Source organism: Silurus meridionalis, chromosome 21, assembly GCF_014805685.1.
Source record: "Silurus meridionalis isolate SWU-2019-XX chromosome 21, ASM1480568v1, whole genome shotgun sequence".
Taxonomy (NCBI): domain Eukaryota; kingdom Metazoa; phylum Chordata; class Actinopteri; order Siluriformes; family Siluridae; genus Silurus; species Silurus meridionalis.
The window spans coordinates 15,134,998-15,148,102 of NC_060904.1; the positions used below are offsets into that span (position 1 = coordinate 15,134,998).

Here is a 13,105-nt window from a genome sequence, read left to right on the forward strand (position 1 = left end):
TTGTAGACCTTCTCCATACAAACCTGCGATACGAGGATGCTCCATCCTAAACTATTTCCAACATGATAAATCAGGTAGCAGAAGAACCTGAGCCTGATGTGCAGACTGATGTGCAGACTGATGTGCAGATGTTCGCACCATGGATGAATTGCTGTTCAGTGTATATACAAACTTTCTTAGTCTAATAGTTCACGTTTTGAGCCCTAGTCCTGGAGAAACCCCCAACTTTTCATGATAAAGTATAGGACAGAAGGTCTTCTAGGATTAGGATTGGAAACCTGGAGCTATGGTGACCAGAGACTCCATAAAAGCTTCCTGGAGAAAGAAATCAACAGCTGGTTTTGGAGCGACCCTCTTACCTCTCTGACTTTATCCCTCCTCTGTGCGGTTTGGTGGTCGGTCGGTTTGCCCCGGTCATTCCCGAGCGCCGGTTTGAGCAGACACTTTCGGAACGCGTCGTACGCGTGGCCTTTGCGGCGGCCCCCCGCGGCGGCGGCGGTTCCCTGGGTGGCGACATGCTCGCCACGCTGCGTCTTCACCCCGCGGTCGTCGGCCTGCGGTCCGCCCGGGGGTCTCTCCGCGGTGCCGCCGGTGGCGTCGCCGCGCGTCACGGCTGGTCTCCGGCTCACCCTGGGCTTGGCGTTGGGCTCGGGGTTGCGCTCCACGCGCGCTTTCTCGGCGAGCGCACCGCTCTGAGTCGCCGCCGCACTCGCACCCGCGCTCGCGCTCTCGGTCTTGGGTAGGAAGAAGCGCTTGAGACGGACGGAATCGGGAAGGAAAAACAGAGCCCCGAGGCACAGCGTGACCAAACCGGAAAGAAAAAGCAGAAAGGCGAATTTCTGTGACAGACGGAGGCCCATGGCTGACACGGGCACACCGGGTAACTTCCTGAACGCCATTTATTCCGCTTGACAAAACGTGCGCTCCGGTCAAACACACCGGCTGTCCGCGAGACACTGCACGCGAATGAACGGCAAAGTTTTGGGTAGTGGCTTTTTTATCTCACCGCGCGCTCGCCCTCCCTCCCTCTCCGCGCCTCTGCGCGCGCGTCATCGCGCTCCGGATGAATTTCTTTTTTTTGCAAACTTTTTCTTTCCCCCCCCCTTGTGTGAACAGACCGAATCCGGAGCGCAGATACAAACTTACAACCGAATAGTGTTCGGTGTTTCTGAGAAACCGGACAGGACCCTTAAAAAAACCCCAGCGGCTCGCCTGGAAGCGCGTCCGCGCGCACCGGATTAAATCCACTAGAGCGCGCGCACCGGCGTGCGCACATCAAAGCGTTAAGTTTCATCCGTGATCGTTTGATCACCATAAATGTAAATCACTCAGACTTGGAGAAATGCCCGAAATGACAGCGTGACGTCACGTGACCCCCTCTTTTTTTTTTTTAAATGCACGTTATTTTTTCATCGCGGTGTGAATTTTAATGAATGAAAACCGGGTCAGGATCCGGTTCGGGATCGGAATCTGAACGCATGGTGTGATGCACAAAGTGATCCTCGTTGTCTTTTTCCTCTTGCTTTGTTTACGGTCGAAAAACGTTCAGGATTTCCTGAAAATGAAAGAATGAGAGAAGAAAAGAAAAAACGAGAGGAGGAAAGAAATCACGGATGTGTGCACCGAGGTGATCCGGATTAACGCTTATGTTTCGGCCGGAGGAGCGGAGAGAGAGAGACAGAGTCGTTGTGCGTTAACTGGAATGTAATCCGATGATGCCGCGGTCCTTCTTCCGGTCCAGATGGAAAATGTTACGGAGGAGAGAAAGCTGGATGTTGAGGTGAAGCCTGAGCATGAAACGGAGCGTGAACGGATGGTAGAAATCCGTTAAAGATCTTTGGAGATGGAAAGCGCGAGGCTGCGACCGCCCGGTCCGCCGCACAGCGCGTTTGATCCGCCGCCGGTGCTGAAGGCGGAGTGGAGGAACCGAAAGAGCAGCGGCGTCATGTTACAGGAACAGAAAGCGCGTGCCAATGCGTCCATCGTGTGGCGAATCGGGGCATTAAACACGACGTGTAGCGAGAACGAAAATCCGACATAAAAACCAGATCACTGAAGTATTATAAAGTGCCCTCACTGGGGTGCGATAAAGTGCCCTAATGGCTGCTCTTACAGATGGATAAAAACATGATGAAATGGCTTCTGGGGTGCCAACATTTTGCAAGAACACATGACAAAATGCCCGTAGTGCCCCAATGGCTGCCCCAAGGATGAATAAAACATTATGAAATGCTCTCTGGGGTGCCAAATATTTTACAAGAAAACATGCCCTAAGTGGGCTTTAGGGTGCCCAACTTTTGACATGACAAAAATTGCTCGTAGTGCCCTAAACAAACCATAACACCCTCTATGGTGCCAATATCTGCCCAAATATGCCCAACATATCAAAGTGCCCTAGTGGCTGCACCTTCAGATGTATAAAACACCATGAAATGCTCTCTGGGGTGCCAAAGTTTTGCAAGAAAACAAGGCCCTAAGTGCCCTAAATGCCCTATTCGCTGCCCTATGGATTGATAAAACATGATGAAATGGCTTCTGGGGTGCCAAAGTTTTGCAAGAACACATGACAAAATGCCCGTAGTGCCCCAATGGCTGCCCCAAGGATGAATAAAACATTATGAAATGCTCTCTGGGGTGCCAAATCTTTTGCATGAAAACATTCCCTAAGTGGGCTTTGGGGTGGCAAACTTTTAAAATGACAAAAATTGCTCAAACTATAATGCCCTCTATGGTGCCAACATCTGCCCAAATATACCCAACATATCAAAGTGCCCTAGTGGCTGCACTTTCACCATGAAATGCTCTCTGGGGTGCCAAATATTTGCAAGAAAACATAACCAAATGCCCGTAGTGCCTTATTTGCTGCCCTATGGTTAGATACAACATTATGAAATGCTCTCTGGGGTGCCAACGTTTTGCAAGAACACATGACACAATGCCCGTAGTGCCCCAATGGCTGCCCCAAGGATGAATAAAACATGATGAAATGCTTTCGGGGGTGATAAATATTTGCAAGAAAACATAACCAAATGCCCGTAGTGCCCCAATGGATGCCCCAAGGGTGAATAAAACATGATGAAATGCTCTCTGGGGTGCCAAATCTTTTGCATGAAAACATGTCAAAATGCTTGCAGTTCCTTAATGGCTGCCCCAAAGATGGATAAAACACCATGAAATGCTCTCTGGGGTACCAAATATTTGCAAGAAAACAAGTGCCCTCTAGGCTGGGACGGCATTCCCTACAGGAGGCTCCAACAGTGAATCAAACAGGATAAAAGTGTCATTGGTAACAAAATATGAGGGCATGCCCTCTAGAGAACATTCATGTGGTGAATTTGATCACAAAGTGTGGCTTACAGGCATTAATTTCTTATCAGCGTGACACGTGTTCACACGTTGCACAGGCAGGAGCTACGATACGGATCTGCTGCTCATTGTAGATAGAGTGAAGATGCAGAGCGCGAGCGTAATGCAGACTGTTCAAGTGTTTATGAGCCAAATGAAATGAGGCTACAGGAAGGATCTGGTCCATAAACCTTGTCTGTCCCTCATGTACTACGCTGCTTCATATTCCTTGTTCCTCAGTTAGGGAGGATCAGAGTGATGAGGATGGACAGAATTAGAAATGAGTTTATTAGAGGGACAGCGCATGTAGGACGTTTTGGAGACAAGGTGAGGGAGGCGAGATTGAGATGGTTTGGACATTTGCAGAGGAGGGACATGGGGTATATCAGTAGGAGAATGCTGAGGATGGAGCCACCAGGAAGGAGGAAAAGAGGAAGAACAAGGAGGAGGTTTATGGATGTGGTGAGGAAAGACATGCAGGTAGTTGGTGTGAAAGAGGCAGATGTAGAGGACAGGGGGGTGTGGAGATGGATGATCCGCTGTGGAGCCCCCTAATGGGAGCAGCCGGAAGAAGAAGAAGTCGTTAGGGAGGATGAGACGCACTGATCTATAGTTCAGAAGCTTCTTCTTTAACATATTTGATTCTATTATTTCTGTTTTTGGACAATTTAAAAATAAAATAGAGCATGTTTATAATACCAGGATGCCAGGATTCCCATCCACCAACCTTCTCTTCTCTTCTCTTCTCTTCTCTTCTCTTCTCTTCTCTCTCTCTCTCTCTCTCTCTCTCTCTCTCTTCTCTTCTCTTCTCTTCTCTCTCTTCTCTTCTCTTCTCTTCTCTTCTCTCCTCTCCTCTCCTCTCCTCTCCTCTCCTCCTCTCCTCTCCTCTCCTCTCCTCTCCTCTCCTCTCCTCTCCTCTCCTCTCTCTCTCTCTCTCTCCTCTCCTCTCCTCTCCTCTCCTCTCTTCTCCTGTCCTGTCCTGTCTTCTCTTCTCGTCCTGTCCTGTCCTCTCTTCTCTTCTCCTGTCCTGTTCTATCCTGTCCTCTCTTCTCTTCTCTTGTCTTGTCCTGTCCTGTCCTGTCCTGTCCTGTCCTGTCCTGTCCTGTCCTGTCAAACAGGGCAACATTAACAGATTATCCAACAATTTAATAAATATGGATGAATATATGGATATTCACAAAAGCTGGATATTGACATGGTTGTATGTTTGATGGTTAGATTTGTGTAATGGTTTCAGGCAGTTGTGAAAAGAAATCATCATGATCATCATCAAAAATTATCATGCACAAGTCTCCATTTTCGGCAGTTGAGCTCGCTGAAGGTCTTCCTGATCTCTTGTCATCTCGCAGCGAAGTTCTTTCTCTCTTGAAGTGCACGTGCCACTCAAAACACCTCGAATGAGAACTTTGTTGTAACCGTTTGGGAAAGAAGCGCATGGTATGGCTGCGAAAATTCAGATGTTTCAATACTTTTGTCCATAGAGTGTATTTCTTTAATTTGGCCTGGAAAATAAAATATTTTTATCTGTCTTTACACGCCGAATAAAAATCCAACACACACACACACACACACACACAGCTACACATGGTGCTGATGCCGCAATCAGTTCACTCCTATTGAATTTCAGTCCCGTCCATGAACTGAACATCAACCAGGGACAAAATGAGATTAATGGTTTCAGTTGAGCCGGCCGTGGTCATTAGCACCGAGAGCCAAGCGCAGCACAAAGAAAGTTAGCTGAAGGTCAGCAGGAAGACATGTATAATGCAGTGGGAGGCAGAAAATGTGCCTTCAACCCAATTCTTCTTCCCTTTTTTATCCAATCACAAGCTCTGCTCCAAGACAGCAGTCATTAAGAACAATTAATTCCCCGAAGGACACCCTGAACACTATCGAAGGTAAACACACAGATGCCAGATAGTTAGCCTAGCACAGTTGATGCTATTAGTCAATTTGGAAACTTATTTCATTGGAGGCCACTCTGTGCAGATGGGGACGGTTTCTCATCAACACCTTGGATGGTTCCATGAAATCTCGGAGTAAGAACAGAGTAAGAAAGTAAAAAGGTAAAGAAAGAAAAGTGCAATTACCACCAGCCTGAACTGGTGACCCCCAGACAAGTTTGGTTAAATGATTCATCCCAAATTCTAAACCTACAAATCTTTGAGGATGGATTTAGACTGTAGATAATGTCAACAGTCTGTTACATTGACTCAGGACTACATTTTGCTTCTGATCATCATCACTGCACCCTGCAACATCATATATCTGCAATGAATAGACATTCGGTGCAACCCAGATAAGGAAGGGTTTCTCTCGAGTCTGGTTCCTCTTAAGGTTTCTTCCTTATGCCATCTCGGGGAGTTTTTTCTTGCCACAGTCGCCACCGGCTCGCTCATCAGGGACAAACTCACACTTATAAAGATCACTTTGAGACCATGTTCATTGTTAAAAGCGCTATACAAATAAACATCAATTGAATTGAACTGAATTTCAGTTTGCTTGTTGAGCAGACGATTCTTTCTCCCAAACAATTGATCAGAAAGAAGAAGCGAAACTGGCCCCCACCCACAAAGCGCAAAACACATCAAGGAGCTCCTCGTGTAAATATTAGCGTGCTTAATGTTCCGATAAGACCTGACCTCCGCTCGCTATTCGTTTTCTCTTTAGACACCGCAGGAACAACAAAAACCTGTTATCTTATTTACATACACTCTGAAGACAATTTCTCACTAACGGCCTCAAAATGGTGCCAGGTTTCGAGGACGACTCATCACGTCTCGTATCAGCTCTGCAAGATGGATGAGTTTCAAGATACGAGAGTGTGTTTTTAATATATCAGTTAGAATTATCTAGTAACAAGAAATTAATGAAACCTTATAGTAACTCATAGCAGCATTTGCTAGTTCGCTAATCTCTGGGGTGAGGCGCTAAAGTCTGTAAACTATAGAAATATAAAATCCTATTAATCTAGTTATTGTGCTGGAAATAATCAATACACCACATCACCCACTGACCATTTCAATATTATGGGGAGGGACAGAGGGAGGAAGCAAAAAGTAAAGATGTATGAGGGAAAATTGAAAAATAAGAAGCAAGAAAGTAAGGAAGGAAGGAGACTGTAAAGATGCATGAGGGAAAAAATGGAAAAGAGAAGGAAGGAAGGAAGGAAGGAAGGAGACTAAAGATTTATGAGGGAAAAATTGTAAAAGAGAAGGAAGGAAGGAAGGAAGGAAGGAAGGAAGGAAGGAAGGAAGATGACTAAAGATGCATGAGGGAAAAATTGGAAAAGGAAGAACTGAAGACAGAAAAAGGTGGAAAAAAAAGATGGAGAGGAGGACATGGGGAGAATAAATGAAAAAGAATGAAAAAGATGAGAGATGAAAAAGCTTTTTCCCTCCATTTGTTCTGGTTTGGTGAAACGATGAATGATTATAAAATGGTAGTAAGAAAGTAAAAAGGTAAAAAAAAAGAAAAGTGCTTTGTATTTGTCACATGTACTTTACAGCACAGCGAAATTCTTTAACCCCCAGTAACCCACAGCCTTCACCACTGAGCAACCACTTCCCACATACACCATTATGAACACGTTTCCTCTACCACTATACCACCACAATTACCACCAGCCTGAACTGGTGACCCCCAGACAGGTTTGGTTAAATAATTTATTCCAAATTCTGACCCCAAAAATCTACACACAGCAGCAGATATGGAATTCAATAGACATTTGTAGACCTCAGATCCAGCTTTCATAGAATAGAAGTGGGACTTGATGTGGTGGTCTGCTCTTTCCACAAATGCTTATGATGGTGAAGCTGAAGTATTTTAGATATACTCATTATTTTATTCTTCAATATTCTTTTTGATTATTTTGAACATTATTATCATTAGAAGTATATTACACACAAAAGTTTGGAGGTCCCTGCCCTATAGACCCCCAGAGAATACTCAAATCACTAAATACATCTGTATGTGTGCACCTAAAGGAACCCAGTGAACAGGCAGTGCATTTTAATCAACCATATCTTCAGTAGTGTCCGTTGACGCTGGTATTACGACGCCCCCTGCTGTTCACACTCGATAATGCAGTGCAATCAAAATGCCCATACAACACAAAAAGACGCAAAGCATCGATCCAATTTCCGTTTATTTCACGAAAACTTTATTGTTTCATCGTTTGCATTGGATCACAGCTGTTCCGATACTCGTTCAGAAAGAAGAGTCTGAAAGCGATGTTACTCTGCATCACAGAGGACGTGTCCATAGTGTTTCTGTTGTCCTTTTAAATAAACTGACATATAGCATTTTTATAACATATGTACATTTTCGGCTGTATATAAAATATTTTTTTTTTATTGCATCAATCTTCAACATCGTTGTCATTTTAAAATAAAAAGATGTTACAATAATAGACGAAGAAACAGGCGATATGTGATTTGTGATGGACAGGTTTGAACATCACACCATGAAGAAAAAAAACAAAGAAAAAAAACGTGGGAATGTGTGAAAAACGAATAAATCAACATCCCTTGTGAACATCCTACATGCTCAAAAAAACAAACAAAAAACGCAATTATTTTGTCTTTCCCTTATTAAAGGTTCCACACACCGAAGCTAAAAAAGACATGAAAATATTTATAATAATAATTAAAAAAAAAAACACCCTGCTGTGAGATTTGAATTAGACATGTGCTGAGGAATTCCTGATAATGTAATCCTTTAAGTGTCTCTTTTTTTCCCCTTTTCAATGCAGCATCAACCACAACTGGAAATTGGTCTGAAAACCAAAATGGCTGCCGTGAATTGAAGACTGACAAAACCCTAGACATTTGTAGTAACAATATCAGCACATGCCTATTTAAACGGGACACAGCAAGAAGATACATTTTTCTTTCCTGATGAAAATGACGCCCGTCAATTCCTGTTATTAAAACAAAAACAAAACACTATGTATGAGAGAGAACTCATCCCATCCGGGGTTATTGCTGTGTTGAACAGGAATGTTATTAAATGGTATGGTCTTGGTATTCTGGTCAAATTGCCTGTGCTACATGAACAAAAGTAGTGGGACACCTGAATTTTTCAGGCATGTGACTCTTTCTGTCCTTTGGATCCGACAGCTCCATGAAGATATGCCTTGGAGGTTGAACTTCTATAGAGCTCTGAGTCTCAACCCTATTGGAATGAATTGTAAATCACACATCGCAGGACTCCTTCACCCTCACCTTCATCACTACCCGACTTTACTCACCCCCTTGTGGCTGAAGAGTGGAGGTTATTTATAACAGCAAATGGGGACTGGTTAAGTGTCCCCAACGCTTTGTCCATATAGCGTACGTCTAATAATCATTCATTAAAATGATTTTCATTAAAAGAGCCAGAGTTATCCAACCAATTTTCTATGTGTACAGTTAGTTACAGTAAAGTCCAGTCTTACTCTAGAACCCTGAATCAGCTTATAAGGAAAAAAAACAAAACCCGATATGAGGAATTTTTTGGCTAATAGCGATCAAAGCAGGAAAGATGAGTCACTTATGGTGTGAAGATTGGAGCTGTTTGTCCTCCTGCTGAACGTCTCACAGCTCTGCTAGATCAGATCCTCCTCATGGCGTGATCACATTGTGTTATATATCGGATTCGAAAGAGATTTTTTGGGAAGCGAAATTATTGTTCAATTTTGTGCAGCCACGTTACATGGCTTCTGCGTAATTAGGGACACAAATCGTTAAAATATACACAAGTGTGTCGAAGAATATCAAAGCGGTATTTTCTACAAAACCAACAAGGATTTGTTGATGCAGAAGAGATCGGCCACAATCACCACACCGGATTATCTAGCCGAGGATCAGGCATGCATGCACGGTGTGGTCTCATCGTCCTTCACCTGGTGTCCAGGTCCATTCCTGATTCAGAAGAACAATGAACTCATACGGAAGTCCAAATCTACACAATGCACAACAGATACAAACGCTGTGACGGATAGATGTATAACAAAAAACATGGTTATAAAAGCATAAAAAAAAAAAGCAAGGCCCCTTTTTTCCGGAAAATGATCATGAATAAGGATATAATCTTGGTCAAGTTCTCATGGACATTTTCACTTTTCTCACACTAGAAATTCGAATGCGTTGCAGATTCGGTTGTTGGATTAGATGAAAGATGAGATCTGCAGGGTCTCATGTGACAAAGTCGACCAATCAGGGATTGTCTGGAGCAAAACCATGGTTTTAACAATGAATACACCCCCAATGATTACAATTAGAAACAGAAGATGACTTTTGGGAATCCTACAGGCTGTGCATTTGCACCAAAATGACCTTGCATGACTTTTATACTATTGTGACAGCATTACGGTTCTGCCTGCGTATCACGTGAGAGGTGAATAAACATAAGATCGGTTCAAAACGTACAATTATAGCCTTGTTATGGAGAGAAGCCCACATACCACAAATTGGGAACCCGTGACAGAACTTAAGGTTCAGACAAGGAACATTTTAGAAAGAAGTTAAACATCTGACGTGTGCATTTCTCCAGTCTTTAAACAGGTAACATTTTAAAATCAATAAAGCCAAAAAACAAGTGAGCGAAGCTTGAATTTAAAACTTGCCGGGTGACCGATCTTTATAAGCAAAGCGACAGCTAATTTCATCAGGCTTGACCAGCTTTGCGTTTCGGGTCACGGCACCAAATCGGCAGGCATTCAAATCTCCAATTCACAAGAAAAGACTTCTTTTTGGTACATTAACCTTAAAATCAAAATACAAAAAGGACAAGACTGATGAACAGGCTGACGTGAACGTGTCCGAACTACAACAGTAATACTTCATAACAAACAGCAAGCATTAGTGTATATATGTATAGGATTAGTATATATTTAGGATGTCTTTGAAAATATAGAGTTTATTAATATGCATCTTTTAAAATAAATCTAGTCTACTCTGCATGCAGAATAGCTTTTCAGATCTTGTTTAAACAAATCATTTAATTACTCGCCGTGATACACGGCGGGACTGCTCTCTTTTGTTGGAATGGACCAGAGTGAAATCCGTCTACACGCACTGCAAAGTTTAGAACAACTCCTAACCTTGTACAGTATTTAGGGATGTATAAGGGGAAGGAAATACATAAATCTGACCACAGTCTTTTTTTTTTAAATGAGCAACAATTTGAGACACGGGAACCAGCTCATCTACTGTGGACACGCTGTTGGTCAAAAGCGCCGAAGTGCATTTAAAGGGTATTGGGGTTTGCAAAAAAACCCTGAAAAAAGAAGAAAAAAAAAAAATTCACAATGTAATCGCTTAAAGATAAAGATTCATAAACCAGTTCACAAGTCAAATCTCCTGGAATAACATGAATATGGTTTGTATAAATGATAAACGTGAGGATTGCAGTGTTCTTACAGTGTATTTCCTATTACAAAACCTGTAGTTGCTCGTGATTTTTTTTTTTTTTTTTTAGACTTACCTTTTACTAGGTTTCGTGCGACACTTTATTATAACCCGACGCTCTGAAAACTACCCGCTGTAGTATGAACGAGTTAGAAAGAGACACATGAAAAGCAACAAACAAAGTCAAATAAACACTCGAAAATCAGAGCTGGGGTTTGGGACCAGGTGACTGAATTAGATGAGAAAAAGGCCATCGCATACTCTTAGTATGATATTGCTCCTTTATGATTCATGTACTAGGTGACTAGTTCATGTCACAAACGCTATAAATTCATTCATGATGATAATAATATAATAATAATAATAATAATAATAATAATAATAATAATAAGGCAAAAGAAAAACTCTAGTCATGGACTACAGTGTGAACCTTTGGTAATGCATAGTTCAACTGCCCCTCGCCCACTGCAGAAACCGCTCACTTTCCTTCGACAAGAAAGAAAATGTTAGGAATAATGGCTTTTTGTCGTATTTTTTTACCTTCCTGTTTCTTCGTGTCGTTTTTGGTTCCTTTGATTCCCCCACTTAGAATTTTGGCTTCAGTAATTGTCAACACAACCCCCACCCAAAAAAAAAAAACTGTCATGTTTAAAACTAAATCTCACCCCTCCGCCCCTTACGGCTGTCTCTCGGAAAGATAGCACGACTTAATAAAGCAGGCAGAATGCCAGTCACATGCGTCAGCGAAGAAAAGGCTCGTCCTCGTCGTCTTCGTTGACGGCAGGGCCGGGGTCACTCAGACAGCGGGGGAGTCGCTGATCTTTTGTGTCTTCTTGCTCGCCTCGCTCTTGGGTCTTGTTGTCCTTTTTCCGACGCATCACGAGCCCCTCTTCTTCCTCGCCCGAGTCCGGCCCCGGTTGTTTCTCAAACTCGTCCAACACGTCGACTGAATCCGGGCTTTGAGGTGAAGCCAGGTCCACTTTAATAGCTGGGATGTCTTTGTTGTTTACCGTTTGCTTCGTGCTCCATGCTTGAGGGTCTGTCAATGAAAGGAAAAGATGAAATGATTTCTTTTACTCACAGGTACAGAGAGTTGGGGCAGTTCTACAGGAAATAACTGTACAACCCCAATACAAAGAGCTAAGTAGAGGTCGACCGATTTATTGGGTTTACCGGCAAAACCGGCACAGATAATTGATTGCACCAATCCATACCGATAGTTTTTCCGGGTTGCTTTCTACTACATGAGAGCGGCCTCTGTAGGCGAATAACTGACATCACGTGCCTTTTTTAAAATTATTATTCATTTTGGATATAACTATTTATTTGCCGTTACTTTTTGTTTTAGTTTGAAAGCAAGTCTTTTATTCTCCTCAATATTTATAAATATTGGTATATTAATTTTTATTGTATCTGTTATAAAGCTCAGTACTATTTTACATTAAGTGTAAGGTTTGTTTTTTTATTCAGTAACCGATTTTTAGGTATTTTCGGTATTGGTAAATTCCGCTATTGGTCGATCTCTAGAATTAAGCATGTAGGAATCAAACTTCAGCAAAACATCTGGATCGGAAACTGTTTGTTATATCACTTGAAACAAAGAATGTGAATCTAACATATTTAACTTATCGCTGTTGGAAGAAAAACATCCTTACACAGTTTGTTTTTTTATGACTGACTTATTGCTGATGAACAATAGATGGCAGTGTAGAGGGAGAAAGTTTTGACTCACCAGAAGACAGTCTTGCTCTGGCGATGGTGGGAGAATCTGGAGTTGCAGCTGGAACGGTGAGGTAATTATTCATCATAGAAAGCTAAAAATACACACCACAGATAACCATCATGAGATTAGACACCAGAGGAAATTATTGAGATTTACACACAAAAACAATACGTTTTAGAAATAAGGTTCCTTCATTCTCTATTGCAGTCTCACCTTCTTCTCTAAATCCTTCATCCGCTTCCTCTTGATGACGAGCTCCTTAAAGCCGTCCTCGAACGGGTCAGCCACCAGAGTGTGTCTGTTATAAGACTGCAACTGCAAACAAGGAAATAAAAAAAAAAAAAAAAAAAAGGTTAACATCAGTTACGTACTGTGAGATGTTAATAGTGATTAATGCTACAGATGATCCCGGGTCGTAATTTATCTCAGTGCTGATCGTTATCATAAATCTAATAATGCAGAATTGCTTCATGAGGAGATCACGGTTAATAACCCGAGTCTAATTCAGCACAATTCGCTTAAATGTTACAGAGTTAAGGAATGTAGCTAATTCCTTCAAGAGCATGTAATACTGAAATGAAGAAAAACAATGAGAGAGAGAGAGAGAGAGAGAGAGAGAGAGAGAGAGAGAGAGAGAGCGTGAAGC

The 13,105-nt window shown here is 42.5% G+C and overlaps 2 protein-coding genes across 2 annotated transcripts in view; both read right to left on the reverse strand.

Moving 5' to 3' along the window:
* LOC124403718 (mannosyl-oligosaccharide 1,2-alpha-mannosidase IC) overlaps window positions 1-1,902 on the reverse strand; it is a 211,690-nt gene extending 209,788 nt beyond the window's left edge. The window contains exon 1 of the mRNA XM_046877431.1: window positions 360-1,902. Coding sequence (XP_046733387.1) covers window positions 360-899 — 540 coding nt within the window. The 5' untranslated portion in view covers window positions 900-1,902. The remainder of the gene's footprint in view (window positions 1-359) is intronic.
* A 5,572-nt stretch (window positions 1,903-7,474) lies between these two features.
* The window catches only part of slc9a1a (solute carrier family 9 member A1a), a 41,793-nt gene continuing 36,162 nt past the window's right edge, over window positions 7,475-13,105 (reverse strand). Inside the window, exons 10-12 of the mRNA XM_046833539.1 lie at window positions 12,673-12,774; window positions 12,469-12,550; window positions 7,475-11,775 (exon numbers count right to left, since the gene is read on the reverse strand). Coding sequence (XP_046689495.1) covers window positions 11,477-11,775; window positions 12,469-12,550; window positions 12,673-12,774 — 483 coding nt within the window. The 3' untranslated portion in view covers window positions 7,475-11,476. The remainder of the gene's footprint in view (window positions 11,776-12,468; window positions 12,551-12,672; window positions 12,775-13,105) is intronic.